Source organism: Lagopus muta, chromosome 1 (genome assembly GCF_023343835.1).
Source record: "Lagopus muta isolate bLagMut1 chromosome 1, bLagMut1 primary, whole genome shotgun sequence".
NCBI classification, from domain to species: Eukaryota; Metazoa; Chordata; class Aves; order Galliformes; family Phasianidae; genus Lagopus; species Lagopus muta.
Window position 1 is genome coordinate 144,586,642 of NC_064433.1, and position 18,849 is coordinate 144,605,490.

The 18,849-nt window shown below is 42.1% G+C and overlaps 1 protein-coding gene across 1 annotated transcript in view; it reads right to left on the reverse strand.

Annotated features, from left to right (window-relative positions):
- Positions 1-16,214, reverse strand: part of DNAJC3 (DnaJ heat shock protein family (Hsp40) member C3) — a 31,925-nt gene extending 15,711 nt beyond the window's left edge. The window contains exons 1-4 of the mRNA XM_048933201.1: positions 16,021-16,214; positions 11,017-11,127; positions 9,499-9,623; positions 8,388-8,462 (exon numbers count right to left, since the gene is read on the reverse strand). Coding sequence (XP_048789158.1) covers positions 8,388-8,462; positions 9,499-9,623; positions 11,017-11,127; positions 16,021-16,102 — 393 coding nt within the window. The 5' untranslated portion in view covers positions 16,103-16,214. The remainder of the gene's footprint in view (positions 1-8,387; positions 8,463-9,498; positions 9,624-11,016; positions 11,128-16,020) is intronic.
- Positions 16,215-18,849: the final 2,635 nt, after the last annotated feature.

Sequence of the window (18,849 nt, forward strand, 5' to 3'; positions counted from 1 at the left end):
ATAACATGGAAAACTGATTAAAGCTGAAAATAAAAAGTTTTAAAATTCCACCAGAAGTGTTTCCAACTTTAAATTCCAGAGACAGACATTTTGAGCTTTGATACAAGACATCAGAAGTTCAAAAACTCTTAATTCTTCCTCTCACCCTGGCTTGATCACTCACCTTTGGACAAATTAATACACAACCAGAGATCTTTTACATCAGCCTTAGGAAGTCACGGTCCTCTCAATGGCAACAAAGTTAATCTTTCTGCAGTTAGTTATTAAATACAAGATTCCTCAGCATCAGTAGGAAGCATATCCATATAACAACCACATATCCCACTTTAAGCACAACACATACAAACAACTGCAACATGTCACAGATAGTATCACTGTGAGGCTGTGGTTCTTAGATCTTCCCAGAAAGAGCAGCAACAGCAGCAAGGCTTCAGCTGGAGGGAGGGCTTACCACGATCAGCTACGAATTCAGGCACTTCACTTCATATGCGGTTTTACACAAGCCTAAGGTTTTGTTAATGGCTAGTTTCCTTCCTCTGACCAAGGAGTTGCATTTTCCTTGCATTCATTTATTTAGGCAGCTTTCTATTTGCAAAGAAGTAAACCAAATAGCTCTCACAGCAACTCTGCTACTGGAACCGGAACAACAAATAAGGGCCAGGAAAAATCTCATCTATTCCCTTGCAAAGCCAGGAAGTCATATGTAAAATTAATACAGTTAGACAACAGCAGTAGCTTCACACTTACAGCTGATCATTATGATTTCCAGAGTTTCAGAGGGGGTGAATCAGTAGGACTTCAGATTTTTTTGGTTTTGTTTTTAAATCAAAACTTGAACAACCTCGTATTTTACACACAGAATGCCCATGGAAATTACCATATCCTCAAAGTCATCCTGTACTTTTTCCTCTCCTCCTGGATCTTCAAGTCGCCCCTTCCTTTTTTTTCCTGAATGCAAGTTCTTCAAATGCTCATACTCTGTGCTCAAGTCTCTAATGCAATTCAACATTAATCCTCAGAACTTCTTCAACAGAATTCCCCTGGTTCTAACACTTAAGTACGTGAAAGCCTCAGTGGAACATGAGAAGCTCGACCAGGTCTCACCTCTGTCTTAGATGCCTTACATAAAGTATTTCTGTACCTTATGAAGTTGTTTCATTTTACTTTGGTGGAAATCAAGTCGTACTTAGACCTGAAAGTACTCCTTTACACTGCTTCTCTGCAAGAACAGTGGAAGGCAATCAAAGAGTTCTGTCCTTTGTAGGTCAACTCTTAATACACGTTTCAAAAAGCTTTTCTCCTAGTTAGAAAAGAAATTCTGCTTATAAACCCTCACCAGCACGCATCCTCATTCTCTCCCAGCACTGGAGAATACAACAGAGGCAAATATCTACATCTGTGATTTTAAAAGTTCAAAGATTAGAAACCTCCTTTAAGTTCTGAATTCTTCAGTTCCGTGACTGACCCAATTTTGTCCCTCAATTTCTAAGCATTATTCTTTTAAAAATTAAGAACTCTTTTCTACAAATAAGCTTTATCCATTACCGCACTCCTTAGACACGGTAAATTATTTGGACCAAACTACCAGTAAAATAGGAGAAGCAATGTTACAGTCATACAGACAAATCAAACTGTATTAGAGATCATTTAAGTGAAGCATCCCAGATAATATGAGATAGTACAAACTGTCCAGTTAAAGCAAAGGAAAAAACCTCTCAAGCTACCATTCAAGTTAAGCCATTAAGCTTTAGTTTAATGCTCTCTATATGACAAAAATATACACTCATGGCTCTTAGTAATTACTTAGTGTACTAATACGTTGTCTTCATCAGTCATGTTAATTAAAACAAAAATAAGTCTCTTCATAAAGCACCCAGGGACAGCAGGAAATAAAAGTTGTTTGATACTCTAATTTTGGTTTATTTTCCAAGTTCCTTCTGTCTTTCTGCCCAGCGATCAGGCAACTATCACACTACTATTGATAACAAATAACATTTCAGTTATTCATCCTTTTCCTTTGGAATGGTGAAGCTGCACAGACCAACTGCTTGCACTAAGCACGTAAGATTTCCTAGAAAGGAGTAAGGTATTAAAGAAATCTCACTTCAGCTGAGCTAATACACATCTAAGGCAAATCTAATAGTTCTCTGCATGCTCATCCTAAGCTGTGCCCTGCAAGCACACTGCTAGTGGTGAACATGTTCCAGAACACAGCCGCTGCTTTTCAGCACAGCATCCTTTGCTGTCTTTGATGGTTACTACATTTGGATTAGAATGCTTAGTTGCAGTTTAAGTTACAGCAACAAGCATTAGCCATCTGTTACAGCAGCTTACATTCACTACCAAAAAGAAAAACCAACCCCAAAATTATAATTCCTTCAGAGAAAACAGAGGCCAGCATGTGGGAATGGTTTTGTTATTGTAAGTAATTTTCTGTTGCAGATTTACCACTTATAGGTGTTGTGTTATTTTACTGTCTAATCTCAGTAAAGTGGAGAATCATCCCAGGGCAAAAAAAAAAAAAAAAACAACTCTCCTTTCCCCCCACCCAGCTGAGAGACATTAAACAGAACAAAAGCATGAGCCACACGATTTTAAAGCAGAGCTTTAAATGCATTTACATGTGCATCTTCCAGCTCTCCACTGCTCATAAGGAAGCTGGCATATACAGCACTTCATCTCAAAGGCAAGACTCCAAACTTTGCTATACTACCATGCTGTATCCAGGACAGTGGAGAAAAACATACTAGGAATTCAATTCAAATTCAGCATTTTTCTTGCTTTTCATGCTTGTGAATACACTGATAATGAAAGTAAATTGATGAGGCTTGTGAAAAAAATCACAGATCACCACAGTTAGAAAAGACCTCCAAGATCCCCCAGTTCAACCATCCACCTACCACCAATATTTCCCCATTAAACCACATCCCTTAGTACAATACCTAGCATTTCTTGAACATCTCCAGAGACAGTGAGTCAACCACACTGGGCCCACCATTCCAGAGCCTGACCACTTTCAGAGAACATATTCAACTCGAACCTCCCCTGGTGCAACTTGAGGCCATTCCCTTTTGTCCTGTCTCTAGTTATGAGGGAGAAGAAGCTGACCCCCACCTCATCACAACCTTCCTTCAGGTAGCTGCAGAGAGATATAAGAATTGCCCTGAGCCTCCACTTCTCCAGAGTGAACAATTCCTCAGCTGCTCCCCATTACATGTGTGCTCCAGACCCCTCACAGCTTTGCAGCCCTTCTCCGAACACACTCCAGGGCTTCAGTGTCTTTCTTGTAGCAAGGGGCCCAACAGTGAACAGAGAGCTCAAGGCGCAACCTCACCAGAGCTGAGTACAGGACGATTATCACCCCCTGCTCCTGCTGACTGCTATACTTCTATACAAGCCAGGATTCCATTGGTCTTCTTGACTACCTGGACACATTGCTGGCTCTAATATTTAGCTGAGCATCAACCAACACCCCCAGGTCCATTTCTTTCACCACTCTTCCATCCACTCTGCCTCAAGCCTGTAGTGTTGCCTGGGGTTGCTGTGGTAGGGCACAGCACTTGGTCCTGTCGAACTTAGATGTTTCAAAGAGGGCTGCAGGAATTTCTGTAGCTTATTAGAAATCAAGACACCGATGCATACAAGAACAGAGCACAAAGGAAAGCTCTGCACTGGCAGAGTGATATATTAGATAACACAGCCATGATATTAAGACAGAAAAAAGTATTTAAATACATCCTTTACCCAGGAAGCTATACATGACCATATCATCTGAGAGAAACATTCACGGTTAACGTAATGTAACATAAAGTTTAAGAGAACTCTGGATACTAAGCAAACTTGCATTTGGTAACTTACAGTGACATAAGATGGTCTCTCCCATCTACATCCAAAATGCTGACTGAAGTAAAAAAAAAAAAAAGTGCATTCTGCAACCACAGCCTTCACTAGATTAGAAAACAAACATCTGCAAACACACCATGCTCAGCCACTTAGTTTTGGCTGACATCTAGTGGAGCTGCAAGTGGAAACTTCAGTTTCTAGCTTTTAAATGCTCATGCAATTGTCTCCCTTGGAAGGGTACTTAGGAAATCTCAAATGGGAGTATTTATTGCAGCACAGTGCAACTGTGAACATCACAGTCAGTCCTAAAAAAAATAAAAAGAGGATTTGAAAGAAATGTGACAACCAGAGGATATAATTATTCCTTCTATTTTCTCTCAAAAATCACATGCTTGAAGACAAATAAATATTCCAGGGCTTTCATGGGCTGAGGCCTCAGTTTTGAGCACTGATGCACTCCCAAATTCACCCTATTGACAGCTATTATTTGGAAGCTACTAATCAGAACCAAATGAACTTGATATTAATGCATAGGAGCATTTAACCAAAATTGAGATTGAAGAAGTAAATACTACTCATACACTGTAAGCAACAACTTCAAAATAAATAAATTCACCCAAGGACTTATGCTTTACCTCTGTTTCATCCTGAGCACTCTGCACACAAGAATTAGACCATTCTGTTGACATCCATTAAGAGTTTTATTACCCTCTAGATGTTAAATTTCCATTCTGACAGCTGAGTTAGAAGGAAAAAGCTACTTTTCTGAAGAGTAAAGAGCTGTTATCTGGTCTTGCTAGGCAAAAAATGCTTCCTGGTGCACGCTGTAACCTCATCAGCTCGGTGCATCCGTTGGCAAAAACGAAGAGTTCCTATAAACACAGTCTTCCTTAACATATCAAGGGATAAGTCTGAATCACTTCCTCTATCCAAAACCAAAGTGATTAACTTCAGCCAAAAGGGAAATGCAGGAAGGAAAAATGGGAAAAACAAAACAAAAAACAACATCAACCTGTAAAACAATGGCACAAAAGCTGAGGTCTCAAAAGGCTCTATAGATGAAAGCAGTGCTCCCACCCTTCCCAGTCAGGCATTCCCACTGCCTGCCTTCACAATGCCACTAATGCCCTTAAAACAGCCAGTACTGTTTCAGGTAGAAGCATCTGAACAGAAGAACTGCTCTATCTGGCAACAATACAATTTTAAAGAGGTTTAGGGTCCTCACAAACTTTTCCCATGTACTATAAAACGAAAGAATTTCTCTCAAGAACAACTTCATCTGCTGAACTCTTCAGACAATCCTTTCAAGGAGCACAACTCTAAGAAAGAATGGAGGAAGGACAGGAAAGAAACTGATATTTCAGTATTTCCACTGGGATTTGACAGACTGAGGGAATATGCTATGAGAAAATAACATTTACAGGCAGTTCACATTACACCACTCGCAGCTTTTGGTACGTAGGGAAAGCAATACTGGCAACAGTGACTCAAGTGTCATACAAGGAAGTAGAAACTGCCTTCCTCCTACATGCCTGTCCTTGAGTAGCCCAAGTAAAATCACTCTCTTTACTTTCCAAATACTGAGCTGGTTTCTCTAACTCAAAAGTGGGGAACATCTTAAGAGCTGATCCTCTGCCTTAAACCAAAAACAAATCACCATCACCAAAATCACACCTCGGAACACATCTACTGTCAGCCAAGGGCATACAACCAAAATGATTGGCTTTATCTCAAGAAAGCTCATCTCATCCACAAAATTTTCCTGGGGAGGAGGGGGGAAAATCATGAAAGCTAACTCTCACATTTACCTCCTCCTTAATCATTTTAGCAAGCAGATCATGTCCTCAGAACCACATTATGTCACACAATGTCCTGAAAATCTCTATACTAAAGAAAGCAGATTATTTTTCTTCATATTAAGATGTTGAAACACAGCACTTTCTTCCCATCTTTACATGATATTCAATTTCTGCAGGCTCAGTCATATGATCAGAATGCTGCATGGTTCCTCTGTGTGGTTACTAAGTTACAGTGACTGCTTGCAGACTTAGATGCATGACAAACGTGGGACAGTCAATGTCTCTCTGCAATTTAGATGCTGGTCTGGATATCTACATTTGCTGATGTATTACATACTTACTGAGAATGAGAGTAGCCTAGTTAGCAGCTATCCAGCCAAAGTGAAAGGTCAGAGAGCCATTTAGGCCCTTACCTACATTTACTCAGCCAAAAAGCAGACCAGAAATTATATACTCAGTTCAAACGTAAAATGTACAATACTAGGAATCCAAGATCAAAACTGAATTCTAGCCTAAAAGCTACAGAGACCCCACTGGTACTTCTTTGGGTCATATCTGCACTAGTATAGAAGGAAGTTTTACTTTGAGCAATGAATTACTTACTCCTTTTCAGTCCTTGACAACTGACTTGCAGTATGAGTCAAAAGTTTGAGTGACTACTGTTTAATTTTCCTCTGTTGCTTTAGCAACTAATTTGGAGAGTCTGGATGTCCAGGTCTTAAAATCACTTAGAAACCATTTAATCTCTAAAAAGTCTTCCACCACCTCTCCCTTTCTCACATATACATAAATCAGTGTCACAGAGAAACAGAGTGTTAATGTTTCACAATACTGTGCTTTGATTTCCTCTCACTTTAAGATTAAACATTTTCATATTGAGAAGTAAGCACGTTGCCAGAACAAGAACTGAGAGAACAACCTGACCATGTACCTGAAAGACTTAGAAGAAAGCAAGAGGAATCTCTCACTAGGCCTTCACAGAAGTATTTTACTTTGGAGTCAAGATACAATAATAGGATCTTCTCTACTGAATGAATAAAGAAACCTATTATAAAGGATTAATTCAATATCGTGTTTTTCAGTTGAATACAATATGTTCAAGCAAAATATTCTTTTCAAAACATACCACTTAACATAATCACTAAGAAAGCACATAAGCAACACTGTTCAGAGAACCAAGGAAACTGGAACTAAGATTTTAGGACCAATATAAAATCTCACTCAATTACTGAGACAAAACTCTGTTCTTCTTCTGCCTCGAAGCCCAACTGAAGTTGGAAACGACATGACTGAAGAAAAGCAGCTATGACTGTCTGGAGTTTCAGTTGGTTTGGAAAAAAGCAAGCTACTCCACAGCTGACTGGGAAAGCATTTCCATGTAATTTCTATGTTATTTCCATGTTACATGTTATTATGCAACAGTCCAGAAAGGAGTCACTGGAAAAAGATGCATACACACACTCAGAATCAACACTGACATCATGTAAATGCTGTTGCAGCAACTATGGCCTCAGTTAATCACAACTGGACGACATTCTCACACAGTGCAAACAGCAGGGCTGCACTGCAATTCGATGTGCAACTGTAGACCAAATGCTTGCTGCTTACTGAGCAAGCAGCAGCAGGAGCCACTGCTACATGACTTTCAGGATAAGCTACTGCAGTTTTACTGCAAACACCAGCATCACCTGGCACATTCATTATCGTAATGGCTACAAAGCTGCCCTGCAAGTGTAAACTGTAACTGCTCTGTTCTCCACTTACAGACTCACTAGAAAGATTCCATGTAGCATCTCTAATCTGCAATACAGAACTGCTTTCTCCATCACACACTTCAAAGAATGCCAGTATGACAGCATCAGTTACACTTGCAAATTCTATTCATGCTGGTATAAAGGACAGATGAGCTGTTTAAACCAGCAAATGCTGAAGAATAAATGAATATAATAATTAATCCTATTTATTCATGTTCTTACAGTAATTTGATGCAACAGAGAGAGAAGCTTATTGTACATATTTCCCAAAGATGAAGTTGATTTTGTTCCAGGGATTATTTTTGCAGCACAAGGTTGCTATAACACAAAATATCCACTGAAATAAAAACCTCAAGTGAATAACAGCCAGCCAGACCTGTACGGAAACTCTGGGCACCTTCTGATCACAGAGAGACTTCTGTCAGTACTTTCAGGAGGGATGCAGAACTCCTCTGCAAATGTGAAGAGATGCAGATGCGTGCCACTGAATTATCTGATTTTTAACATCACAGTGACTGAACTAAGAGCCTAGGACCCTTTGGCAATCACTGGAAAGAGCCTGATCCGTGAGGGCACCCAGTTATTTCCCACTGCCACCTGATTATCATGAAGCATGTAACTGAATGCTGATTTACACTGAGTCACACATCACTAGCCCTACATTTCTGGTCAAAGAAGACTGATCTCCAGTATAAATGCCATCAAGCAGAGATCACAAAGCATTAGGCACATATGCAAAAAAAACCCAAAAACCTCTTCAAAGTGCTGTGCTGCTTCATGCAGCACCTTCTGGTTTCATCTTCTCTATTCCATCCCAACATTGGTCATTTATTCACATGATGCAGCTTAACTGCAATACCCTTCAAGAACAAGGAAGACACGAACTTATGTATACATTCACATTCTCTAAAACATCAGAGTTGAGATCTTGCCTTAGAAGCCAACTTTAAAAGCTGGAAAGCAGTTTTTCCAATTCAGGACTCTGACTTACCACATTTTTAAAGTCATCTTCTGCTTCATCAAATTTTCCTTGCTTGAGCAGTAGCTGTCCCCTCTGTAATCTTGCCTGAAATGAAATAGAAGGCAATTCTTTTCTATTTACACATTAGAACTCAAGGAATTACGAAAATCTGTTTCTATTACCTTTAGCAGAAGAAAATGATTTCATTTTACTGCAGCTAACAAGCTGAGTCAGAGACAACATCACCTGCTCTTTGCCTTCTTAAACCAACAGCATTCTTAAGAGGCGTCTGACAGTAAATAATTACTTTGCACCACAGCTGAGACAGATGCACTTTTCTAATAAATAGCAGTAACTCCAGACATCAGCAAAAGAACTTGTTCACTTTGTTTCGTACAACTTTTAGAACGTTAACCTTCAGCTGCTTTCCTGGTTATAACTTCTCATAGATTTGTTTTGAACCAACAGAAATAAATAATTTTTAAAATTTCCCACATTGAGTTCTTCCACTAAACTCTCAGAGCAACAGCCAGTACATATCGAGGCAAGTTAATGATCTATATGATTTGATTTATGATACAAATACAACACTGAATTTAACACTTGCTACTTTACTGGAAGTTATCCAGGACATGCTACTGAAAATGGAAATGAGGGAATTGGGTGGAGAGGACATCACCCAACTACTTAGTCAGACTCTCTTCATGTAATAAGCACAAAAGAGGTAGGAGTAAGTCAGGACTTGCCCCACGGGAGGGCAGTGAGACCAGGACAGGAGAAATGCCTCAAATCAAGTAACAGGACAGAAGAGAGAAGAGGCATCTGCTCTCCCTTTCCCCACCCCTGAGAGAGCAGCATAACTGAAAATGGAACAGCTGCAAAGGAGAGAAGGAAAGCATACAGGACAAACCCACAAGGAACATGCACTTAATGAAACCATTAGTTTCCAGAATAAGTCTAGACTGCTCTTGGAGTATTTGCAAATTCAAGTACACACACTACTGCTATTACTTTACCGTATTTAAAGCTCTGAGTTATAATGTATTTTCTATTTCTGTTTAGCAAAACCTGACAAACAACCTCCTTTGAAGTAATATTTCTTTTTTACGCTTGAACAGTTTCCAATTTCAAGAATACTTACGGATGTGAAGTCCTGCTTTAATTCAACCACTTTACTTAAATCACGAATTGCTGCTTTAGATTTGCCCATGGCTAAGTACACTGTGGCTCTTCTGTAATAAGCAATGTAGTTATCAGAGTCTCCCTCTGCAAGCAAATGAACAGCAATCAGAATACTGCCTCCAAAGTAACTGAACCTTTGGGTACAGCTGAACTGTAATGACTAAAAATATATTTCCTGAGTTTTAAGCCATTGGAAAAATTATACTTATCAATGAAACATTTTTTTCCAAGTAATTTTATGCAGTTTAATTATTGCACAATAAAGATTAGCAGTATATTCCAAATAACTTAGACTTCTAAAGGTGAAATATGCATATATTTTCAGCTTTGTACAAAAAAAAAAAAAAAAAAGCTCCTAAATACTAACCCTTTATCTCAAACTGCAGGCCCGCATTTGAAAGCATGTTAATTCATCATTGCCCATTTCATCGTATAAAAAGCAAACAAGTAATCCCAAAATGACCCATACGTTAGACCGATGTCATTACAGATGCACAAACCCTTTACATCACCCATTTAGACAGAAGCAACTCGTTCCTTTAATATATGGTGGGCACCAACACCCTCTCAATGGCAGAGGAAAAACATGCACTACATAAAAACCTGCAGGCTAACTTCAAGGCCAATACGTGGTCTGCCATTCAAGCTGGCAAGATCCTGCAATTTTAACATCCTTTAAACCCAGCACATGCACAAATATCACTACAGAAAGGGAACATAAGCCTCTGAAAACAGTACTTAAGTTCCTAATACTCCTCACCATGCAGTATTTCAAAAAAGTAGTGACAGTTACTGTAGGCTCTCAAGGAAAGGTAATTTAGATCGCCCAAACAACAAAATGCAGTAAAAGACAGTAGACTATTTACTGGATTTCAAAAATACACTCCTTTTCACTATCAATGAAATTACAGACAATAAAACGCATCTAAGGAACAAAACAAGGATGTCCCTTGTTTACCTCATCTGAGATTACAGTTGAGCTTTAAAGTAAACATGTGGCTTTGGCAGCCACACAGAGGCAAAGGGAGTAAGAGACCATTTCCATAGCACAAGGCACTGCCGTAGCACTGAAAAAGAGACTCCCTTCACTTTCTGTATTTAAGAGAAGCTGATCTTACAGAACTAGGACAAAATACTAAGAGCTCAGAATCAGCAGATATTTCATTCACATTTCACTTTTATACCAAGACATTGATAGTAATGAGCTGTGCTACTGAGACTTTTCTGTGTAGCACCACGATTTTATTCACTTCAAAGAAAAAACAATGTGCTTGTAAATGCATGTATTCCAACAAAGTCCAACAATTTAAAGCCCACAATATGTGACCAAGAAAATACAGCGTTAATAAACACTGCTTTTTATTGGTGCTGTCTGTGTGCTTGTATTTCAATTCAAGGATGTGAACCATCAAACTTACTTGAAAATTTATAAATCAGAGTTGTTTCAACATAAACATCACTTTCTTCAAATACATACCTATAGCCGCGTGAAAATGAGACAGAGCATCTGCCAGTTGTCCAGCAGCCAATAACTTCTTCCCCATTTCAAGCTGCTTTTCTACTTCGGCATTTATTCCACACTCAGCTCCTTCAAGAAAAACAAAGATTGTTTTCTGACTGAGCAGTGTGATTATACAAAAGACATACAGAAATAATATGATCCACACAATAAGCATCAGCACTGGTGCTGAAATGGAGATCCACATCTTCCCAAGCAAAATGTTTCTGTGGTGCAAATTCTGATGTGAACAATTAAAGTTATCAATGCCTTTCCATTTAACTAGTGGTATGAAATTCATATTCAAGCCATATGTTTTGGAAGGGACAGGTTTTTAGTTCAAAACTAATGAATCGTTGCTGCTCTGTCACCAGGGAAAGAAGGCTGTCATGAAGGAAGGAGCTGATTTTTTAAGTCCATGCTGTAGATACACCAATTCAGGCTCAGTGAAGAGACTGCCCAGAGAAGCTGTGGATGCCCCATCCCTGCAGGCGGTCAAGGTCAGCCTGGATGGAGACCTGGGCAGCCTGAGCTGGTGGCTGGCAGCACTGCTCACAGCATGGGGTTGGAACTGGATGATTCTTAAGATCCTTCCCCATCCATAATCCTATTACTCTATGAATTAATCTTGAATTAAAACAAACAAACAAATAAAACAAAACAGCAGCACCTTGACGCTATTTTACATTCTGAGTAAAAGCTACATTACCTAACTACATTAAAGGAAAGATATCAAAATTTCTCACAGAAAGGTGATCAAGCAACAAAATATTTGTAATAAAAGAACACTAATTTCTGAACATCAAGTCATCAGTATTTTAGAACTAAGAGCTTTCAGCACCCGAGATCTTATTTTTCTTTTCTCACTCTTCAGTACAGATCATAATTCTTTCATCTACACACTGTAAGGAAACTACTGAGCTGCCTATAAAAAAAAAGATGTCTTCTGTATCCACTGAAAGAAGCTCTACCTGTTATTGGTAAGAACTCATGTGACTGAATTCAAAGGCTTCAATGCTATCATTTGCTTTATAATCCCAATATTAAGCAAATTCCTCTAAGTTAATAAGAACAACTAATAAGCCTCGAATTCTTCTTGCTGTAGCTCAAATACATGAAGTTAAAAAGGTAACACTACTTACCACGTAGCCCATTTAGGGAATGGTTTTGAAACACATTTTAAAATCTATTCTGGGTGTTTTGCATAGAATACAAACAGTTTAGCTGACAGTGGTACAGAAGTATTTCTTGACAGCAAGTTTCTCATATACAGAGGTAGATGAGGTTCACTTCAAGGCAGCCTTCATGTGAATATCGTTTTCATGAAAAAAAACTGCTATTCTGTTTGGATTTTGCACCATGGGGATTTTTTTCCTGCTTTTAAAGCCTAAACCTTTCATCATCAACTTGTCCACCCATCATCTTTCAAGATGACATAAAGATTCCCACACGGTTGGATATGAAGTCTATAGCCAGAAGTAAATTGGCAACAAGTCAGATAATACCACAGGCAAACATGAAATGATCTCCCCACATAGAAACATCTGAAATCTTTCAAACTCGAGGAGCTGGATCCTAAAAGCAGGCTGTACGTTGCTCTCTGATACCCCTAACAAAGGCATTCAAGTTTCACAGAATCTCATGGTTTTTTTTACTGAGCATCCTTATTTCAGATTTAGGGACACCGGCAGTGCCCTAAGAATAGCCTCCACTACAGGGTGTGCCTGTACTACTCAGAGCCTTTCATCTGCACAACGCTTGCTACAGTTCTACAGTTACATAACACATTCATCAGGAGAGATCTTTCTCCTTGAAAACACTGAAGATGGTAACAGAAAAAACAGAAAAAAAAAAAAGGAAATGAGGCAAGTGACCGCTAATAGTAAGAAAAGCAGGAGTAACTCGGGTAGAGAAATAAGGCAAAGCAAAAACAACAGAAGTACAAGTGACTGCAGGTTCCTTGCCTGCAAAACAGAACTTGTTACTGGACTTGCATTAAAATCTGACCCTAAAAGCTGCTGAATGTGGTAAATCAATGGAGAGTCTCCAGCCTGTACAACCAGTGTAGCCACAAAGAAAATTGACATATACCACTAGTGCACTGAAACACTGCACAGACCTGATCATTATGCTGCTTTTTCATGTAACTATATGGCTTACGCATTTTTTGGCAGCATGCAAATGGTGGCTCTGAATCAGCTGCCCTAGCAGACAGCTGAGGAGCAGCACCAAGCAAAGGAGCCAGTGCTGCTGACCCTAAGGAACCAAATTCTGCGCATGGCATTTGGGCATCTCTTGGCTCCTCAGTCTGGGAAACACAACAACCAACTCCAGCCAGTCTTTCCAGCAGACAGATATCAGTCAGCCAGATACAGACAGCTCGGTACTACAGCTAGAAAAGCTAGCCTTGCTCCAGCATGAAACTGATGATATGTCCATGCATGCTATTTAAACATTTGCACTATTTTAACTTGGATATTATTATTCCTAAAAGGTGCCTGATGAGCTCAAACCAGCAGACACAGGAGCCCCAGCTGCTGGAGCATCAGTAGGAACAGGTTCAGAGCTTGAGCCAGCCCCAACACAGGAGTGGAAAGATGCACTCCCAGACAAGAACTGGCACCAGTACTGACACCTGAAAGGAAAGAGGTCAGGAGGAAAGATAAACAGGTGCAGCTAACTCGTTTTTCCAGTTAAATATGTTCACTTCAAATAAATCACAGCTTCCTGGGAAGACTTTTGTTTTATTTCAGTAACAAGTGCTATTACGTGCATATGAACTTCCAGTTACATTTTCATGTAATCAGTCTGACTCCTAATGTAAAAAGCTTTAAAAAGCCTTCCAACTTCAGAACAGTGTCAAAATTTTGCATTTACCCAGATTCCTGCCTTGGAATGGTACACTACTAAACTTTTCTTTTTCCATTTTAGCAGAGAACTTGAGTGATTGTTTTGCCACAGGAGGCAGCAATCCTGTTTTGGGATGGTTCCAATTTGAATGATTATGTGTTCAATACAGGTGTCATGTTTGCTGCTGTTTTTAAATAGGTTTGAGCTTCAGTTTTGTATGCATGTAAGCAAACAAGCCTGGAAGAAGCCTCAGAGCACAGCAATGCTTCCCTCACCCCACACCACACAACTACCCTTCACAATTTGTGGGGAGATTCAAAACCTTCCCAAACTCAGGACAAAAAGATACGGAATGGAAGCGAGAGAAACACCTAACTGTACCCACAGTAATGAACTGAGCTCCGTATGCTTGAAACCCGCTTCCCTTTATTCAGTTTCCTTTGTCTGAGGACAGAGCATGGAAAGAGAAACAATACCCCTCTATCCCTTCCAGTTGTCATGTTTTATCACTATTAGTGTGCACAAGTCCTGAAAGATCAATCTTCCCAAGAGTCAACTCGTATCAAATGGGAAGGAATTCAAGAAGCAGGACAGGAAGGGGCAAAACACAACTTCCCACAACACCAAGGATTCAAAAAATATTTCTAACTGATTTAATAGTCAGTCATAATTGCCCCATCCCTGGAGGCATTCAAGGCCAGGCTGAACATAGCTCTGGGCAGCCTGGTCTACTGGTTGGCAATCCTGCACACAGCAGGGGGGTTGAAACACGATCACTGTGGTCCTTTTCAACTCAGGCCATTCTATGATTCTATGGCAATTCACACTCATAGATAATAACTAAAATCTGACTTTAATGCAGCCTGACTTATTCACTGCCTCACAAATTAACTGCCACAAGACATTTCTACAATCAAGTCAGCAAATGCCTCTGAGTTTAGAGAAAAGTAATACTGTGAGGAGAAAAAAAAAAAAAAAAAACACCTCTGAACTCCTTAATAACATTTTCAGGAAAACGAACTTCTGATTAAGGTGTTAACAAATTCAGTAAGTTCCAGAAACATCACTCCTCAGCCTACTACTCTATTCCAAAACTTCTATACTGAACTGAAGTTACGAAAATATTCTCCAAATAACGAAACACAGCATTAGTAATTCTATATAGCCCTTAAATTGCACACTTGAAACTGGTCAACAACACTGAGTAAAGAATCCTTAGAAGGAACATCGCTGTCACACTCAGAGAAAGAAGTATACGTGGACAGTGACCACTGTTTTTCCCCTAGCAGCACCTGAGCACACACCCAAGAAAAGCCATCCAACACCACAGAGGAGCACACCTGGACAGCAGGCTATCTTTGCCACCACATGCCCACATCACCTCTTGGCCAGCTGAATTATTCTTTAGTTTAACACCTTAAGGAGCAAACTTATAATAACAAGCCCAAGTCAGCCCTTAGTCTGGACACTTATCCTGAGCATTGATGGCTTCAGTTGCACCTTGACCTGCCAGCACCTGTGAGAGAAAGTTCCTCAAGTTGAACTACCTGCACCACTGTATAACCAAGCTACACATTTCACAGCAGCCTGAGAATAAGTTTGACTGCACAGGTGTTACTGATAGCGTACTCGAAAAGAAAACGAGGCCGCGGGAGGGGCGGATAAAACCGTCTGCTGATTTTCACACACTAATGGGGAAGCAGAAGGAAAGCAAACGATCAAATAAAATATAAACAAGTTCACCACAACTATAAGAAGCATCGGCAAAGCTGCAGGTCGGCACCGACAGAGGCAGAGAGCCAGGAACGCCCCGGGAGCCCGAATAGGGCACTTAAAGGGACGGAGCCGCGAGGAGCAGCGCTGGGGGACGCCGCCCGGGACGCGAGGCACGCACGGCGCCGCCAGGGCCCCGGTGAAGGGCCGCCCTACGCCCTCGGCCCGCTGAGGTGGCAGCTCCCGGCCTCCTCCCGCCCCGTGCCGTTCCCAGAAGCGCCCTCCCGCGGGACGCCCCGCCGCCACGGCGCTGCCAGCCACGGCTCTCCCGGCCCGGCCGCCGGGCTTCCCAGAAGCCTGCCGGCGGGGTGGGCCCTACGCCGCCCACCGCTTCTCACGACGCTTCCCCGCCCCCCTCACCCTGATACTGCAGGTCGAGGAGCACCAGCAGGAAGGGCAGCGCGGAGCCCAGGCGGCCAGCAGAGGCCGCGGCCGACACCATCGCCGCCGACACCCGCGGCCGTAGTGGCGGCGCCCCGGCCCGACGGCTCCGACTCGTGCAGGGAGGGTCGTGGGCGCCGCTGATTGGCTGCTCCGCGCCCGCCCGCCCCTTTGCACTCCCGGAAGGTGGAAGTGCGCTGCAGGAAGGCGAGGCCGCCGTCGTCACGGCGCATGCGCAGTAGAGCAGCCGTCCTTCTGAATCGTCCCACCCAGCCTCTTCGGGCGGCGCGTGCGTTGGGGGCGGAGTGAAGCTGCCGCCCTCAGTCGGTGCCCTGAGTAGAGATGGCTGCTCCTCTGAGGGCTGCTTAAGCCGGTTAGTAAGCGTTTGCTATCTCTGTGCCCGCTCCCTACTGTTGTAGGTGGGCTTCCCTGGGGCAGGGGAGCTGGGGAAAACAGATTAAGCTTACGGCTGGCAATGCAGATGATTGCCGTTACCCGTCCTGGCTTGAAGGCGCTATCTCAGGACTGCTCGTATTCTACATCAGCAAGAAATAACGCACAAGTAAATTGATGCTGTCTCTTCATTGCTGAGAGAAGCGAGCATGTTTTCAAACTATAGCTTTTACCGTCCCTGGGGCACAATCCAGATTTCCACCGAAGTGGGGCGCTGCTAAGATGGTCAGCATGCAAACACTACTAGGGAACTTGCCGAACTGTAGAAAAATCAGTGATGTGACTGAACAGAGCACAGTGTTCTCATGGTAGGAGTTCATTCTTGACCTGTACACTGAAACTAAAGCCTGTGTGAGATAGCTTGCAGTCTCACAGGCTTATGTTTGGAGACATTTTCCCTTTTTTCCATAATTAAAACGTATGTTTTCTTAGTAGAGAGAAGCTAACGGTGTATGTGCCAAGTTGCTTGTTGTTTCAAGTTATCTGCTGTGCGTTGTTGGACAAACAATTCATTTTGGGGTGTATTATATAATGTTAAAGCCTACCTATGCTTAAAAATAAAAATATAGTTCTCACGAATTCTGCTAAGCAAATGACAAAGCTGAGTCTCAGAGTCTGATGCAGCAACCACAAATTTCCTTTTTCTTTCTGGTTGCATTGCTCTTTTCACCCTAGATGGTATAATCTGCAAGCTTTCTTGAAAGATGAGAATGAATAAGAGAAAAGCAAGTTATCCCTCTCCAACATTTCATTTGTAAGATGGTGCTTCAAGAGTATCACCTTGAAACTTGACCTGCAGAAAATATTCAGAAATAAGACGTTGAAATAATAGGAGAAGTGATAGATGTGAAATGAATAATTGATGATGTTCTGAAGGTGTCAGCATGAGCTGGAATTTGACAACTCTTGCACTATGGATAAGACAATATAAGAAAGCTTAAAAATGAACCAACCAGAATATAATAGCTGTTACAGTATTTTACCCAAGAAAACAACGTAACCAAAGCCATATAAATTTAGTACAGTGGGGCAATTAGCACCTCAAGCCCCTAAGATAACCAAAAATATAATCATGAATGATGGTTTACTTAATAGGCACTCAATTACAAGATTAGCGGAAGAATTTCCAGGGAACTACAGGCCTGTCAGCCTGACCTCGGTGCCAGGGAAGGTTATGGAGCAGATCGTCTTGAGGGAGATCATGTGGCATGTGCGGGGTGACCGGGGGATCAGGCCTAGCCAGCATGGGTTCATGAAGGGCAGGTCCTGTTTGACCAACCTGATCTCCTTCTATGATCTAGTGACCCATCTGGTGGATGAGGGAAAGGCTGTTGATGTGGTCTACCTAGACTTCAGCAAAGCCTTTGACACTGTCTCCCACAGCATTCTCCTGCAGAAGCTGGCAGCCAGAGGCTTGGATGGGTACACTCTTGGCTGGGTAAGGAGCTGGCTGGAGGGCTGGGCACACAGAGTGGTGGTGAATGGAGTCAAATCCAGCTGGCGACCGGTCGTGAGTGGTGTTCCGCAGGGGTCGGTGCTGGGGCCTGTCCTCTTCAATATCTTTATTGATGACCTGGATGAGGGCATCAAGTGCACCCTCAGTAAATTCGCAGATGACATCAAATCGGCTGGAAGTGTGGATCTGCCTGGGGGTAGCAAGGCCCTACAGAGGGATCTGGACAGGCTGGAGAGCTGGGCTGAAGCCAATGGGATGAGTTTCAACAAGGCCAAATGCCAGGTCCTGCACTTCGGCCACAACAACCCCAGGCGACGCTACAGGCTTGGGGCGGTGTGGCTGGAGGACTGCGTAGAGGAAATGGACCTGGGGGTATTGATTGATGCTCGGCTGAACATGAGCCGACAGTGTGCCCAGGTGGCCAAGAAGGCCAATGGCATCCTGGCTTGCATCAGAAACAGTATTGCCAGCAGGAGCAGAGAGGTGATTGTTCCCCTATATTCAGCACTCGTGAGGCCGCACCTCGAGTGCTGTGTCCAGTTTTGGGCCCCTCACTACAAGAAAGACACTGAGGCCCTGGAACATGTTCAAAGAAGGGCAACGAAGCTGGTGAGGGGTCTGGAACACAGACCATATGAAGAGAGGCTGAAGGAGCTGGGAATGTTCAGCCTGGAGAAGAGGAGGCTCAGGGGAGACCTTATTGCTCTCTATAACTTCCTGAAGGGAGGTTGTAGTGAGCTGGGGGTCGGCCTCTTCTCTCGTGTCATTAGTGATAGGACCAGGGGGAATGGTTTCAAGCTACGGCAGGGGAGATTCAGGCTGGACATGAGGAAGTATTACTTTTCAGAAAGGGTGGTCAGGCACTGGAATGGACTGCCCAGGGAGGTGGTGGAGTCACC